At 47.0% G+C, this 17,152-nt stretch overlaps 1 protein-coding gene across 4 annotated transcripts in view; it reads left to right on the forward strand.

Moving 5' to 3' along the window:
* Positions 1–1,523: 1,523 nt before the first annotated feature.
* Positions 1,524–17,152, forward strand: part of RRAGD (Ras related GTP binding D) — a 47,916-nt gene continuing 32,287 nt past the window's right edge. For 2 of the 4 annotated variants that reach the window (XM_045391234.3, XM_074037482.1), the window contains exon 1: positions 1,524–1,951. In XM_045391234.3, coding sequence (XP_045247169.1) covers positions 1,804–1,951 — 148 coding nt within the window. In that variant the 5' untranslated portion in view covers positions 1,524–1,803. Of the gene's footprint in view, positions 1,952–2,397; positions 2,589–17,152 lie in introns of those variants that run through there. The other 2 variants (XM_015449103.4, XM_074037483.1) reach the window with 2 other exon arrangements.

Consider the following 17,152-nt stretch of genomic DNA (forward strand, 5'->3'; position numbering starts at 1 on the left):
CACTCCTGTAAATTTAGGGGTGGTATTTTCTTCCCACTATTGCTAATACTCGCATTGATTCCCTGAACTCTGTCTACACCCCTGTAAATTGTTCCTTCACTTGAAGGCTTCAGTTTGCACGTACCATCTATTTAATCCTGGGAAGGACCTTAACTGATACAGTGATACCAAATTATAGTGGCTGCCTCCCTTGGAAAATCTCAGGACCTTTCCAATTAGAAGCAGCCACCTTCTGGAAAGTGTCTGCATCCACTTTCTACACTCAGAAATTAAAAAAATCCAGGACATGAGTCATGATTTGGTAGACTGCGAGCTCTTTCAGGGCAGGAACACGGCCCTGAGCATTCTTGGACCCCCTACTTAGCCCAGCCCCAGGCATATAGGAAGTGGTTAATAAATGTTTCGTATGGAGGTTAGCACCCTTGGGCCCCCGAGAGTCTCCTGCCCGAGCTTCTTCCCGCCGGTTCTGCACTGCTCCACCGGCTGAGCTGCTGGCACCTGTAGGAGCTGGATCATCATGCTGACCAGCCGGTTTTTTCTTATTGTACTCCACAGAAGGAAGTTCATCCACGTGATTTTTTGCAGTACCCAGAAAGGGTAGGTACAGTGTGTTCCGTGGTGAAAAGCTTGTGAAGGAGGAATGCAGGTTTTAGAGTCTCACTCCACGTTGCTGCTATTCCTATTTGAGAATTGCCCCCCCACCACCGCCACTCCCCTACTCCCACAAAAGCCTTGAAATATTTTATTTATGTGGGATTACAGTCTATGCAACAATGAGACATGAGGAGGTGGCCATGAATAGCCCCTGAGTGTGTTATACACTGAGACCTTTTCCAAAAAGCTGCAGAGGAATTATTTAGTCTAAGCAGCCAGGAGTCATGTGATTTCTTCAGAAACATTTACATCTGGGTAGGCCTGCTTTTTGAATATTCTTGGTGGGAAGCACTTTGAACCATAAAGGCACACTAAAAGACAATTGCTATGGAGACTGCGCCTCCACTGTGCATTTATCTGAGTTCTCCGCCTGGGGCTCTTGAGCGTCCACAAGGTGTCCTGGGCACGCTGCTCTGGGGTGGGGGATCTGGGCGCGCCACAGTGTTGGGAGGCCACCCACTTGGGACCCTAGCTCGGGACTGTAAGCAGGAGGCATCCGCCCACGGTATGGGCTCTGCGGATGTGTGTGCGTGTGGGAGTGGGACGACGGGGGGACATTCAGGGTGTGCGGCGCCCCCTCCCCCGCCTGTGCGGGGACCACGTGAAGAAGCGGCGCGTGGGGGCCCCTGGCGCGCAGCCGCGGTGGGTGACGGCGCGGCGTCCCGGGGGCCCCGTGTACTGGGCGTGTGTCTACGTGTGAGTGTCTGGGAGGGTGCAGGGGCCCCGCGCCTCCCTGCTCTCCTCGTGCGTGTGTGTGTGTGTCCTCGGCCCAGCGCCCCGCCGAGTGGTGCCCGCGGCCGGGCGGGCGCGCGCCCGTGCGGGGTGTGTATGTGAGTGTGTGACAGTGTGTGTCAGGTGACTCGGGTCACGCAGTCTCTCTCTCTCTCTCCTCGGGGAGGAACTGCCGCGCTCCGGCTGACTCCTCCGCCGGCAGGCGGGGCGGGGGAGGGGGCTTCGGGCGCGCTGGGAACCGCGGGACCCGGACCTGGGCGCCGCCCGCTGGGGGACGCGCGGCCCCCGCTTCCGCCGGCCCCCGCCGAGCTCTAGACAAACCTCCGCTTCAGAAATAGGCTGCGGCCGGCCGGCTAGGAGGCTTGGCCCCCACCCCGGGACCCCCGCCGTCCCCGGGCCGGCCAGCCGGTGGGCGCGATGAGCCAGGTGCTGGGGAAGCCGCAGCCGCAGGACGAGGACGACGCGGAGGAGGAGGAGGAGGAGGATGAGCTGGTGGGGCTAGCGGACTACGGAGACGGGCCCGACTCCTCGGACGCGGATCCGGACAGCGGCACAGAGGAGGGAGGTGAGCGCCCCCCCTCCCCGCGTCCTCGGCTCGCGCCCCTTTCCTCCTCTTGGCATCTTCCCGCCCCAGCCCGGCAGTGCGCTGGTCACAGACTTGGAGGGGGTCCAGGGGAGCGGAGTTGAGGGGTTGGGGTGGGGAGGGACGCCAGAAGCATGACCTCGAGCTGCCAAATGAGGGAGCGCGGTGCTGGTGGCGGAGGGGCAACCAGGATCGGTGGAAAAGGGGAAGGAGGGAGGAAGCGTCTGGGCCGGAGGAGCGCGCGCTTCTGCCCCTTTCAGAGCCGGTGCCTCCCGCGCCCCTCACCCCAAGTTCTCCGCAGCGTCTGGCGGTTGGGGAGGGGAGGGGACCACGGGCGCGTCCTGGGACCTCTCTCCCTTAACGGTGCTGTTGAAGCCAGGGTCAGATGTCGTGGCTAAAAAAAGGCAGCCGGCGGCAGCGTGACTGGCAGAGTCGTCGGCAGCTGCGGGTGTCAGTCTCGCCCCGCGTCGCCGCAGGAGGGGTCCACCCAGGTGTTGGCTGGGGAGACCCGCGGGGCGGCGGGGGGATGCTCGCCAAGCTGTTCTGGGAGTCGCCGAGTGGCCGCAGGTTTCCCGGGATCCACGCAAACACCGTTGTCAGGACACCTTATCTGCTCTCGGTATCACCACCTGGACATGGCAGTGCCTGCCCGGGAGGGAGCGCGCGGCGGGGGAATTCTTTGCCATTGAAGCAAACTCTTTTTCCTGTTCTAGAAGCGGGTTTTAGCAATCGTTCAGCTTGTGGGGGCTTCCTGCGTTTTCTTAAGGTCTAAGGAAGTTGAGAGCCTTTTGGTATTCCAGAAAGGTTAAACTTTTTTTAGTTTCCCTCAGAAGTGAGCAAAAGTTCCTTTATTGTAAGGTCACTTGGAAAGGTCAATAGAAAGCGACTGTTAAACATGATGTTATTCTTAGTGAAACTTGTATGCATCCAAGAGAAGGAACTAACTTTAATGTTTCACACTGAAGAAATCGTGTGAGAGATACAAGTACCTTTGTGACTATTGATTTTTAAAGAACTTTTATTGAGAATTCACTGAACTTATTTTAAATTCTCTATACAAAGCTTTTCTCACGAGGGTAGTTTCAGTATTCTACATCTGGCAGGCACGACTTTCAATGAATCAGAAAGGAAATAAAGTTAACACTATGCCTTGCACCTGGTAGATGAGAAAGCAGCCTTCCCACTATGAAAACACTTTTTCATAGTGTTTTCTCTCTTGGATGATTTGTGCTGATTCCTCATTTGCTTAAACTGATGTGTGCACCTTTGTGCTTTCTGTCTTCTGCACTCCCGGTAATTGGTCTTACCGTTGAGCACCAGGCCACATTTTTGTAGATAAAGCCTTTCAGCCCTTTTATTGGAGTCTCTAGAGCTACCTTCCGTAATTAAATTGTTCAGTCGCCTCATTATTATTCAAATTCCGTTGTTAGCTCCTCCCAGATTCTTAGAAGACTCCAGAGAGATGCAGAATAGGGATGTATTAGCAAGGTATTTGAAATGGTGGACACAGTAGGGTGTGTGTGGGATTCTCTTTTTTAAAAAAGAAAAACAGTGGGGGGTGGAGGGGCCATATCCAGGAGGGAAAGCCCTGTAATTTGATACTGTCCTGAGGCCTGGAGGGTCCAGAAAAAGTACTGGACCCCTCGTTTATTCCGCAGTTCTTTAAGTGGGCACTTTTAAAATTTGATTTGGGGACTTGAAATTGAAGTGAAATTAAAGCCCTGCTTGAGGGACGGGATTCCTGGAACAAAGGGCTTTCCCAGAGCCCAGACTTCCAGGCTCCTTAGCTGTTAACCTAAAGGCAAACTTGCCTGTAACTGATTTTTGGTGACTTGCATAATAAAATCCTTCTGAATGAGCTCTTGGGATCAGCTTGGGATCTTGCTATAAAAGGATTAAATGTATTTATATTGTGAGAAAAGCAACATGTTTGCTCGGCAAACTTTGCTTAAGCCTGGTTTCTGTCCACCTGGGCCTGCTGTGGATAGGTGGTCTGCTCAGATTTCCTCCATTATATTTTGACCTCTGTTCTTTCCAGATTTTCCTGGCTTTGACTTTCGGGTTTAGGCCTTGATGCAGAATCTCTGTCAGAACATTTGCTCTCTAGTGGCAGACAGGCTCCTCAGTCAGCAATTCCAGCGAGGACTGTTCCTGATGGCTGTCAGGCCAGCTGATATGGTCTGGGGAGTGGGGTTTGGGAGGGGGAGGTTGGGATTTGTGACTTCCCTTCCTGTGCGCTTCAAAAGGCTGATTCACGTGTTGCATTATAATCTTGTTTTATTTTTGGTAAAATTTACATTTACCGGTGAAACCCCATCTCTACTTAAAAAAAAAAAAAAAAAAAATACAAAAAAAAAAAAAATTAGCCAGCCGTGGTGGTGCGCGCCTGTAATCCCAGTTACTCAGGAGGCTGAGGCAGGTGAATTGCTTGAACCTGGCAGGCGGAGGTTGCAGTGAGCCGAGATTGCGCCATTGCACTCCAGCCTGGGCAACAGAGCAAGACTCCATCTCAAAAAAAAAAAAAAAATTTACATTTACCTACTCTCAAACTTAAGAAGTAGAATGTAGGGAAAAAAAAGGACCTATTCTGAGAAAAGATATACTTTGAACCACTAGCAAAGCATTTCTGTAATGGACCCCTCTCCCCTTTCCCCTTCCTAGCTTGGTTTAGTGCCTGCACTTAGTGGAGACCTGGGGCTTTTCCCACTAAGTTCAGAAATCTACCCTGGCAGGTGGGAGGCTGAGGGTGGGATGTGGGACCAACTAGTCTTGCCAGTTAAGTTGCAAAGCAATTTATCAGGAGCTGTGCAAGAGAAGCGGACTGAAGGTGGCTATGTAAAGCAGTTTTCATTTCCCTCAGTCTGTGGGACTTATAAAGGAACCTCTGATCTTATTTTTAAACCGAGTGCGCCTTGTAAGTTTTACCACATTGTACTAAGTTTGAAAACATAGGGCAACTAAGGTGAGACTTAAATTGCACTTCTCTGGCTTCCACTCCATATTTTATTCATGAATAACAAAAGTGTTCTCAGGCACATTAGTTCTGTTAGGGCAGATTTGGGCACCTCCTCAACCTTGCTTTCATGGTAGTTAATTACAGGTAAGGTGAGTCTCACCTTCAATCCCCACACTCCAGATAAAACTCCCAGAGGGGAGGCAATGGTTAGGCCGTTAAAAACAATTGCACCAAAAATAATGATTATTTTTAGATTCATGGACTTTAAATCTTTTAATAAATCACTGTGCTTTAAAAACTGTAATAACAAGGAAAGCAATTACAAGATCATATTTAATCAGAAAGTAAAATTGTTTTCCCCCCAAAACCCCTCCCATTTTTTAGGAGAAACTTGGCTTAACGTAGCTGTTCACCCACAGTCCGGTGAAGTTCAGTCTTTGTCTTCATAGCAGCCTGTGCACACCGTTAGGGTCTGAAGAAGTGACTGTGTGTAGGTTTCTGGAGGCATGAAAGATCCAGGGTCTTCCTTCCTGAAGGATGTAGATGGGGTGAATCCAGCAATTCATATATATTAATCATTGGTTCATTAATGTCAGCTTTTTGTGGGGAAGGGACTGGGTCTCTCTATGTTGCCTACGCTGGTCTCGGACTTGTGGGCTCAAGCAATCCTCCTGCTTCAGCCTCCCAAGTAGCTAGGATTATAGGCATGCATGACTGCATGGCTTTTTCCTAAAATATTTAAAGATTATTAGTGACTTCACCTTTTCATTGTTCCTTGGAAGTAGAGATAATGGTTATACTGATACTGAAATCATGGCCCAGAGATACCAGGGGACTTTTCTACTGCCCTATCATGGGCTAGAAGTGAGCGAAGTTTAGAAGAGGATCAAGTGTGTTGAAATGTAAGCCCCTTTTCTTCTAATTCTGCCTTATCGGAAAAGAGCTGGGTTGACTACAGCTTTGGACACAGCTTGTCTCTTGGATTTGCTTCTGGCCCTGGAAATACGGAAGAGTTGGAACAGATGAAACTATGGAATAGTTTAACATGATGTGATCAAAGTTAAACTTTAGGTAAATACTTGTTTGAATGCCTGTATTTAGAGAGTATCTTTTTATATCAGACGTTTTATAAACCTGTGTCAGTGATTCAGGGCATCAGAGAATACTAACTGTCTACTTTTATTAGCGATCTCTTCCATTTTAATACTAGATAGAGGGTAGTCTAATGGAAACAGGAGGCAGAAACAAACAACAAGTTCTGGATAAGAGCTGATGGCTTTGGGTTTGAGAGATCATCTTTTGTCTTTCAAAGATAACCGAGTCTGCCCCAAGTTCACCACCCGTGTTATTCAATCCTCCCCCAGCCCATAGCAAATGCTGGTGACAGTTTCACTTTTAGCATAGCCACTTCGTTCCTGCTCATTTTCTTCTTTCTTTCCTTCTTTTGAGATGGAGCCTCACTCTGTTGCCCACACTGGAGTGCAGTGGCGCGATCTCAGCTCGCCGCAACCTGTACCTTCTGGGTACATGTGATTCTCCTGCCTCAGCCTCCCCAATAGGTAGGATTGATTACAGGTGCCCACCACAACACCCAGCTAACTTTTGTATTTTTAGTAGAGATGAGGTTTCACCATCTTGGCCAGGCTGGTCTTGAACTCTTGACCTCAAGTGATCTGCCTGCCTTGGCCTCCCAAAGTGCTGGGATTACAGGCATGAGCCACTGCACCAGGCCTCTTCTTTCTTTCTTCTCTACCTCCTTTATTCTTTTGGTATTCTTTTATTTTTTTAAAAAATATTTTTGTTCTCCCTCCTGTGCCATAGCCTTAGATCTCTCTTGTAATGGCCTTTCCTAGTTCTGCTGTGACACTCAAAAGACAAAAAGTTTTTTCACTTCTGGGCTACAGGGTCCAGGGTGCTTGCTGGTCGACCTTCTCCTCTTGTGGTCCTCCGAGAAAGACTTCGGCTCCGTTTCTCAGTGTGTAAAATAGAGGACTGCATAAAGCCAACCTTAGTGCACTCTCAAAGTGATGGTTAAAAAGTTTGTAAGAAGGCACATTAGTAAATCAGAACATATTAGTGAAACGGGAAAAGTTCCCTTGTCCCCCTCGCAGGGTGTGTGATGGGGGTCTGGCGTGATTCTTCAGTGCTCCACTCCTCAAACCTCTAGGGGAGCACACAGATGGGCAGGCTGTGGGGTTCCAACCCCACGGCAGTGTCTAGGGGTGGATGTTTACAGCTCCTGAAGCCCCAGTGGGCATGTGTTACAGGGTGCTCTTTTAGTTTTGCTGTCTATGGGCTTGTGTTAACCAGCTCAGTCAGACCCTCTACCTTGTCACAAGGACAGAGTGCTTTCTGTATCCTGGGTTTTTGCCGTGGAGTACCGGAAAAATCGGATCACACCTGGGCTTGGAGAATGAGTGCAAGACTTTATTGAGTAGAAGTAGCTCTCAGCAGATGGGGGAGCCAGAAGAGAGATGGTTTTCCCCTGGAGTCAGGCACCTGTTTTCTGACTACTCTGGCCAACCTGGTGTGCTTCCAATGTCCTCTCGACGTCTAGCCTCTTGAATCTTCTTCCACCCATCCGCTCCTCTTGATTTCCAGCCGCTTGTGTGTTCCTCCCCGGATGTGCTCCTCTCGATGTCCAGCTGCTTCTGTGTCTGCCTTGCTAGGCTCTTGGGTTTTTATAGGCACAGGACGGGGATGTGGCAGGCCAGGGTGGTCTTGCAACATTTGGGCTGGAAATGCCTGACCTCACCTAGGCCTGTCGGGGTGCAGCCCTAGCCAGGGACCACACCCTCCTCTCTACCTGGCACTTCCCTTCTCCCTTCCAAATCATTTAAAGGGACCACACCCTTCCCTTCCCAGCACTCCCCTTATCATTAGGACTGCTACTGTATACATATGTTAAGGAAATATTCATATGTGGTATTTATCATGTTTTTAAGTTATCTGCCAGTGTGATTTGAGAGGATTTCATAAAGATTTAGTTTTCATGCATAAATAAAAGAATCACCTTCAAAAATCTTTATGCCTTTGAAAAATATGTGTTCTGTTTGCATTTAATTTTCCCTGCTAAGTAGTTAATCAAATGGACGGTGAATCTTCATGATTTTTGCATAGCTCTTGTTAGTAGTAGTATTATTATTCATATGATTCATTCTCACTTGGGTTAGAATTTGTTATTGAACTCCTGGGTCTTGAATGTGTAAGTAGTTCCATTGATCAACATAAGCTCCAGAAATGTAAAGGAGCCACAGAGAAAGTTGCAAATAGAAACACACCAGAGGCCTCTTCCTAAAACCGTAAGCACATAGAGGCTTAAGCCTTTGTTGATCCCACAGAATACTAATAGCAAAGAAATTCTAATTTTCCCTTAAGGTTGAATGAGCCTCTTACTATAGTCACATTCCACTGAAGACCCTCTTGTTGCCTAGGCTTGGAGTGGGAAAAAAGGAAGGGGAGTGAGTGTGTGTGTTTCTGTGCCTGTGTATGTGTCCTTGTGTGCCTGTGTGCGTGTCCATGTGTATGCTGATAGAGGAGGAAATGAAGGCTCATGGGCAAGGGGACATGTATGGGGTCACATAGCTAGTAGATGAAGAGCTGGGACTTGAACCCTAGTCTGACACTAACACCGTGCTTTTTCAGCCATTCCACTTGCTATCACTTCGCCACTATGTTATCTTAATTCTTGCATTAAATAGTTTATTTTCCTGTTTTGAGCCTGTTCAAAGATGTTACCTCTCAGAGAACTCTCCTTAATTATAATAGTTCTCATTCGGATAATGCACTAGAATTTGTGAAGTGCGTTTCATATGATATCTCATTCTTCCTGGAGATACCCTCGAGCTTAGGATGGCAGGGCCAACCTTAAGAGTTGTGTAATGAGGTGAATATTGGCTTTCAATTCCCATTTTCCTGATTTCTGGTTTCTTCTTTGTTGTAAGCATTCCTAACCCTCAGATCAGTCAGGCGGGGTCCCCAGGCAGCCCTGTTGTACTCAAAGCACTAATCCACCTTTTTCTCTCTTCTTTTTCTATTTACTAAGTCCTCTTGGTTTTTGACAGGGCTCTGCTGGTTACTGGATAATTCCGGATTAAGTGATTAGCCTTCAGGTATTAAAGATTGATATGGCCCAATTTGATGACCCCTCCCCATAGTGCTGTTCCTTGGGTGATTGAATTTCCTGGGGTCTACAGCAGTCCAGTTTGAAGGCTGGGATCTTTGGGCAATCTGGGTATTGATAGCACCGAGTGTAGGAGATATGAGGTCTATTTGGTGTCCCTGACCACAGTAAATAAACCTTCACCTAGGCATAAAGCTGATCCTCTTGATACCCAGTTCCAAGTGCTGATCTGGGCCAAAGTCAGACATGAAGTTTCTTTTTAAAGCTTCAGTTAATTTAGCCTCAAATTCTGCTCAGTCACTTTCACGTAATCATCTCAACAAACATCTATTGAGTGTTTGCTGTGGGTAAGCACTGCGGCCTCAGTTTGTTTTAACAATTTTAATTTTGTTAAGTTACAAACTGCAAAATCATGTGTTCATATTTTTCTTTTTTTTTTTTGTTTTTTTTTTTTGAGATGGAGTCTCGCTCTGTCACCCAGGCTGGAGTGCAGTGGCCGGATCTCAGCTCACTGCAAGCTCCGCCTCCCGGGTTCCCGCCATTCTCCTGCCTCAGCCTCCCGAGTAGCTGGGACTATAGGCGCCCGCCACCTCGCCCGGCTAGTTTTTTGTATTTTTTAGTAGAGACGGGGTTTCACCGTGTTAGCCAGGATGGTCTCGATCTCCTGACCTCGTGATCCACCCGTCTCGGCCTCCCAAAGTGCTGGGATTACAGGCGTGAGCCACCGCGCCCGGCCGCATATTTTTCTGTACTTTGTGTTACACAGGCTATTGGGCCCAAATGTTAGACTAATAGGAATACAGCCCCCTTTGGAATATAATATTAAAATTTTATAGAAAGGCAGAAGTTGCTTACCAATACCTAATACCCCTTCAAATGGCAACTGTTTTTTATTCTTCAAGTATGTGTGTAATAACCCATATGGGAAAAATGGCAAAAGGCCACATTGATGTTTTCTGAATATAGAGAATAAAGATTTAAATCAAGAAGTTGTCAGGCGCAGTGGCTGATGCCTGTAATCCCGACACTTTGGGATGCCAAGGTGGGAGGATTGCTTGAGCCCAGGTGTTCAAGACCAACCTGGGCAACATGGCGAGACCCTGCTTCTAACTACCGCCCCCCCCCCGAAAAAAATTAAAAAATTAAAAAATTAGCCAGGTGTGGTGGAGGTGGTGTGTCCTCGCTACTTGGGAGGCTGAGGCAGGAGGATCACTTGAGCCCAGGAGTTTCAGGCTGCAGTGAGCTGTGATTGAGCCACTCACTGAATTCTAGCCTGAGTGACAGAGTGAGACCCTCTCTCGCAAAAAAAGAAAAAAAGAAAAAGAAAAAGAAAACCAATCAGGAAGTCTGTTATCATCCATGGCCATACACACACACACACAGAGCTATATATATAATGTATATATCCCCAGGTAAAGACCACTTTGTTGCCTTATAATATTCCACAGACATAAAGGTTCTCAATGCCTGGATGTTCCCTAAGTACCTTTGAATTGGTACTTGATGTCTTGACAGTTTTTTAAAATGTCATTATGGTAAAAGCACCTAACATGAGATCTGCCTTAAGTTTTTAAGCATACAATATGCTATTGTAGGTACCCTGTTGTATATCAGATCTCTAGAGCTTACTCAGCCTGCTTGACTGAAACATCATGGCTATTGATGAGTACCTGCATGGGAGGCGTCATTGACATTTGTAAAGGATGAGTGTTACCACCTTGAGACATGACACTGTGTGCTATGTAGGCAGTCAGTAAATGGCAACCGCTGGTTGTGAGAGGTTGGAGTGGGTTAGTTTTTGAGCTGTGGCCAAGGCTAAAACTCCTCAAATAATGCCCTCACTTTCACCCAACGAGGTCAGGGGAAAAGGACCATCAGGCATGGGCTAGCTCAGCAGCCTCCATTCCCTGCTTCAAGCCTGTCACATTCTTACCTCCCTTCTGAGGCCTTGGGTCCTTTCCCAACGTAAGCTGCAGACCAGCAAGCCCCTCAGACTCAACAAGTTCAAATACTTTTTCAGCTCCGTCCCCCTAACCTTCTTGGTGAATGGGCTGCCAGGTCAGGAACCCAGGGCTTCTGTCTCCTTTGTCCGCCATGCCTAATGTGACACGGATTTGAGCTCACAAGTCCGTTTCTTCTGCCTGTTTCCACAGCCTGTGCCTTAGTTCTTTGTCATTCATGTTCTAGAACAACCTCCTAATTCCATCCTGGCTCCCGCAAGGGAGTGTTTCTGGAGTGAACTTAATGAAATGTAAATCACATTAATCTCCCCTTAAAATCCTTAGTGATTTCCAGGCTGGGCTTGGTGGCTCACGCCTGTAATCCCAGCACTTTGGGAGGTGGAGGCTGGCGGATCCTGAGGTCAGGAGTTCAAGACCACCCTGGCCAACATGGTGAAACCTCGTCTCTACTAAAAATACAAAAATTAGCCAGGCGTGCTGGTGCGTGCCTGTAATCCCAGCTACTCGAGAGGCTGAGGCAGGAGAATTGCTTGAACCTGGGAGGTGGAGGTTGCAGTGAGCTAAGATTGCGCCACTGCACTCTAGCCTGGGTGACAGAGCAAGACTTTGTCCCCCCACTCCCCCCTAAAAAATTCTGAGGATTTCCTCAATGCTTTAGGGTAAAATCCAAACATCCCAGCATCACACTCCTGAGCTAGCCAGTCACCTCTCCATCAACCAATTTCTTCAAAGATATGTATTGAACTCATGCCATGTGCTACCTTATATTTTGCCTGTGCATATGTGAGAGAGACAAACAAAAAACAAGTAAACAAACAGGAAGACAAACGTACTAAAGATGGACTATTAATAGTAATAAGGACTATTAAAAAGGCACAGGGTTATGGCCCAGGAAGTGATAGTGCCTGATTTAGCAGTGGGGGTGACATTGCAGCTGGGCTGAACTGGAGAAGGAGCTCTTTTAGGTGGGGGGAAGAGCAAGGTGAGACCCTGAGGTGAGGAACCTTCTGGAAGGCCAGTGTTGCTGAAGGAGAGGGAACAAGTGGAGAAGATGAACCAGGCATGGGTGAGGGGGAGAAGAAGGCATTTGGATTTTATTCTAAATGCTGTGGGGGGCCGGGCAAGGTGGTTCACACCTGTTATCCCAGCACTTTGGGAGGCTGGGGCAGATGGATTACCCGAGGTCAGGAGTTCGAGACCAGCCTGGTTAACATGGTGAAAACCCTGTCTACTAAAAATATAAAAATTAGCTGAGTGTGGTGTCAGGCGCCTGTAATCCTAGCTACTCTGAAGACTGAGGTAGGAGAATCGCTTGAACCCGGGAGGCAGAGGTTGCAGTGAGCTGAGATCATGCCACAGCACTCTAGCCTGGGCAATAGAGCAAGACTCTGTCTCAAAAAAAAAAAAAAAAAAAAAATGCTGTGGGGAAGCCCCTGGACAGTGTTGCCTCATCTTGCCTTCAAACTGCATTCCCTAACCTCCAGTTTCCTGAACTTGCAAATCTCTTCCTGGAACAACGTTTCCCTCATTCATCTGGTCCATGCCTCCTCTTCTTTAAGACTCAGATACTACTCCTCCAGGGAGCCTCTCTCAGTGCCTAGAACACCTAGCTGGCTGTGCATGGTAATTGCCAGTTTCTCATGTCTGTATTCCCCTCTGATTGCTGGGAGATGAATCGTTTTTCTTTGTATCTGCAGCCCTGCCTCACGCTTGGCCAGTGTTCAGGGAACCTTCCTGAAATGAGAACAAACTGCCCTCTTGTACATTTCATCTCACTACAGCAACTTCCTGGGTAGGTTGAAGGGGAGCCCTCCCATAGCAGATTTTTAAAGACTTGTCCCCTGATTGCTCCTTTCAGTGGGGCTGTCATCTTTCATTCTCTTTTGCCTGCCTAGAAGCCTGAGACAGAGCTTAATGCTTAGGGAGGTGTCGGTGGAGAAAGCCCAGCCTTCTGCAGGAGGCTGAGAGGCTGAGGTGCCTCCCTTTACTGGCATAAGCTCTGCCTCTACCACGCCTATTGTAGAGTGAGACCCTTTGGGGAACTCAGAGCTGTACTCTAGGGAATTTTTTTTTTTTTTTTTTTTTTTGAGACGGAGTCTCGCTCTGTCACCCAGGCTGGAGTGCAGTGGCCGGATCTCAGCTCACTGCAAGCTCCGCCTCCCGGGTTTACGCCATTCTCCTGCCTCAGCCTCCCGAGTAGCTGGGACTACAGGCGCCCGCCGCCTCGCCCGGCTAGTTTTTTTGTATTTTTTTAGTAGAGACGGGGTTTCACCGTGTTCGCCAGGATGGTCTCGATCTCCTGACCTCGTGATTCGCCCGTCTCGGCCTCCCAAAGTGCTGGGATTACAGGCTTGAGCCACCGCGCCCGGCCGGAATTTTTTTTTTTTTAAGTGCCTGTAGTTGAACCCTGGATCCTCAGATTAACGCTTTACTGGGGCTAAGCTACCCGGGCTCTATGAGAAGATACTTGAGGAGAGGGTGGGAGGAGATTAGAAGGAAGGTTTTTGTCAGCAGTCCATTTCTGACATGTAAGAAACCTTTCCTGATGTGAAGTTGTGGCCTACAACATTTTTTACCCTGGCCCACAGTAAAAAACGTTTATACTCTGAACGAGTACCCACATACATGTAAATAAACCCAAGAAAGTTTCACTAAGCCGTATTTTTACTCTTATGCCATACTATGTGCTCCAATATTTTCTAGATTTTTTTCTTTTTAAATGTCTTTGTCATTGTTTAATGCTGTTGCTGTTTAATCCCCACAAATTGATTTTATGAAGATTAATGTGTTCTGACTTAAGGTTTGGAAATCACAGATATAAAATATTTGAAGAGCAGCTGGAATGAAGCCATTTTGTAGAACACCTCAAGGAGAAGGTCCCCTGTAAATTTTAATTCATGAGACATGCAAATAGACTACAGTTTAGTATTAAATGTTACAGACAGAAAGATGGTGGTGAAGGTTCTGGGTGAGCACTCAGATGACCAGTCATATGATCTTAGGCAGGTTCCTTCCCCGAGATTCCTCAGGGGTAGAACAGACTTATGCTCCCTCACTGGGCCAGTGAAGTTTGTAGAAATGTCTAGCCCAGACCAGGAACAGTGGCTCATGCCTGTAATCCCAGCACTTTGGGAGGCTGAAGTGGGAGGATCACTTGAGCCTAGGACTTCCAGACCTGCCTGGGCAACATAGGGAGACTTTGTCTCTACAAAAAGAAAAAAAAAAAAAAAAAAAGCTGGGCATGGTGGTACAGAGTGCAATGGCATTATCACAGCTTACTGCAGCCTTGACTTCTGGGCTCAGGTGATCCTCCCACCTCAGCCTCCTGAGTAACTGGACTATAGGCACGAGCCACCACAACCTGCTAATTAAAAAAATATATATATTTTTTAGTAGAGAGAGGGTTTTGCCATGTTGCCTAGGCTGCTCTCGAACTCCTGGGTTCAAGAAATTTGCCCTCCTTGGCCTCTCAAAGTGCTGGGATTATAGGCGTGAGCCATTGTACCCAGCCTACACAGCGTATTTCCATACACCCTAGTTGAATGTAATAAAATGCATCTGTTCGGAACCAGGGAGTCCCTGCAAAGTTGATGGTGTTCTTGCTGATCCAGGCCACCCTTTCTCAGCTGTTTAATGGTTGGTGGCCCGTGCTTGAATTTGGCAGGCAGGGAAAAGGAAATACTTCCAGCTGTATGTGTTGTTGCAGCCGTATGTGTATTTAGTTCCCCAGCGTTTCTGTGTATGTAAACATGCATGCATACTCCTTCCCCGCTTCACAGTGGTGTCTGTCACTTCGCCACCCTCCCAGGAGGAGGAGATTCAACTTCTACAGGTCATCAGCGTGGATGATCATACCACATAGAGACTTACAGACCGTGCTGGAGAAACATTAAAATCTACGCCCATATCTAGCTGTATAAATTGGGAAGAAAGGCATTTATAAACACTTGAATATTTTTGCACTTGCACATAATTTAACGAGGAGTTTTGCTTGCATTAATTGGGTGCAGTGTTGCACAGCAGAAAGAGAATGCATAGACCGTGAGTGGGCCAGTCCTCAGTTTGAATGTTACTTGACCTTTCTAAGCCTGTAAACTTTAAGTCATAAGATATGCAAATTAAAGTAGAGTTTAGTATTTAATGTGACAAATAGAGAACTGATTGGTGGTAAAGGCTCTGATTGGTGATGAAGGCTCTGGTGGTGAGAGCTCTCGGTGAACACTCCACCAAAACCAGAATTTCTTCACCTGTGAAATGGAGACAATAGTATCTGTTCTTGAAGGAGCATGAATGGGATGAAGCATGTAGAATGCCTAAAGTAGTGGCTGGCACATTGTAGGCACCTTCATACACGATAGCCATGAGTTCTCATTGCATGCATATTTTCCTGTTCCATGCAAGGCATTGTGCCTTTGCTCACATTTGGACTTCCCTCTTCTGGAGGACCTCCTGCCCGCTCTTTCTCTCAACCCCATCCAAATTCTGCAGTACTTTAAATCTGCATTCGTAATCTGTGTGATCCAATGGGTCTCTCCCTTGGCCCACAAGTATTTCCCTCTACTTTGCATTGATTAAACACTTGCTGTTTGGGAGGTGATAGCAGAGCAACTATAACTGTTAAGGTTTCTGTTCTTATCTCTGAGGTTACATTTTTTTAATAACAACTGTAACTGTCAATTACAACAATTAATTGACATAAAATAACACATATTTGATACGTTTTCACATATGTATGCACCTGTGAAACCATCAGCACAATGAAGATAAAGAACACATCCATCACTTCCAAACATTTTCCCATACCTCTTCCTCTCTCTGACCTTTCCTTACTGCCTACTGCCTCTTCCATTTCTTTTTTTTTTTTTTTTATTTTTGAGATGGAGTTTTGCTCTTGTCACCCAGGCTGGAGTGCAGTGGCGCAATCTCAGCTCACTGCAACTTCCGCCTCCCGGGTTCAAGTGATTCTCCTGCCTCAGCCCCCCAAGTAGCTGCGATTACAGGCACCCACCACCATGCCAAGCTAATTTTTATATATTTAGTAGAGACAGGGTTTTGCCATGTGGGCCAGGCTAGTCTTGAACTCCTGACCTCAGGTGATCCACCCACCTTGACCTCCCACAGTGCTCGAATTACAGGTATAAGCCACTGTGCCCGGCCCTGCCTCTTCCATTTCTTAGGTAACCACTGATATGCTATTTGCCGCTGTGGATTAGATTAGTTTACATTTTTAAAAATAAATTTATGAAAGAGGAGTAATGGTTTCTTTCATTTGGCATAATTAGAGATTCATCCAGGTTATGTGTATCAATAGTTTATTTTTTTTATTGCTGAGATGCACCACAATTTGTGTATCTAGTCACCTGCTGATGGACATTTGGGTTGTTTCCAGTTTTTGACTATTACAGATAAAGTTATTATGAATCTTTGTGTACATGTTTTATATGGACAAAAACTTTCATTTCCCTTAGGTAAAAACTCAGCAGTGGAATGGAAGGGATAATAAGATAGGTGTGTGTTCAACTTCTTAAGAAACCACCAAACTGCTTTCCAAAACAGTATCATTTTACGTTTCTACCAGCAGTGCATGAGAGTTCTGGTACCTCCACATCCTTGCCAACACTTGTTACTCTGTGTCTTCCTAATTTTAGCCATGTTAGTGGGTATGTAATAGTATCTCATTATAGTTTTGATTTACATTTTATAATGATTAATGATGTATTGAGTATCTTTTCCTGTGCTTTTTTACCTTCCATAAATCTTCTTGGGCAAGTTGTCTCTTCAAATCTTTTGCTTGTTTCACTTTTAAAATTGGGTCAGCCGGGTGTGGTGGGTCATGCCTATAATCCCAGCACTTTGGGAGGCCAAGGTGGGTGGATCACTTGAAGTCAGGAGTTCGAGACCAACCTGGCCAACATGGTGAAACCCCGTCTCTACTGAAAATACAAAATTAGCCGGGCATGGTGGTGCGTGCCTGTAATCCCAGCTACTTGGGAGGCTGAGGCAGGAGAATCACTTGAATCCGGAGGTGGAGGTTGCAGTGAGCCAAGATCGTGCCACTGCACTCCAGCCTGGGTGACAGAGCGAGACTCCGTCTCAAAAAAACAAAAAACAAACAACAAAAAAAAATTAGGTCATTGGTTGGG

Source organism: Macaca fascicularis, chromosome 4, assembly GCF_037993035.2.
Source record: "Macaca fascicularis isolate 582-1 chromosome 4, T2T-MFA8v1.1".
NCBI lineage: Eukaryota > Metazoa > Chordata > Mammalia > Primates > Cercopithecidae > Macaca > Macaca fascicularis.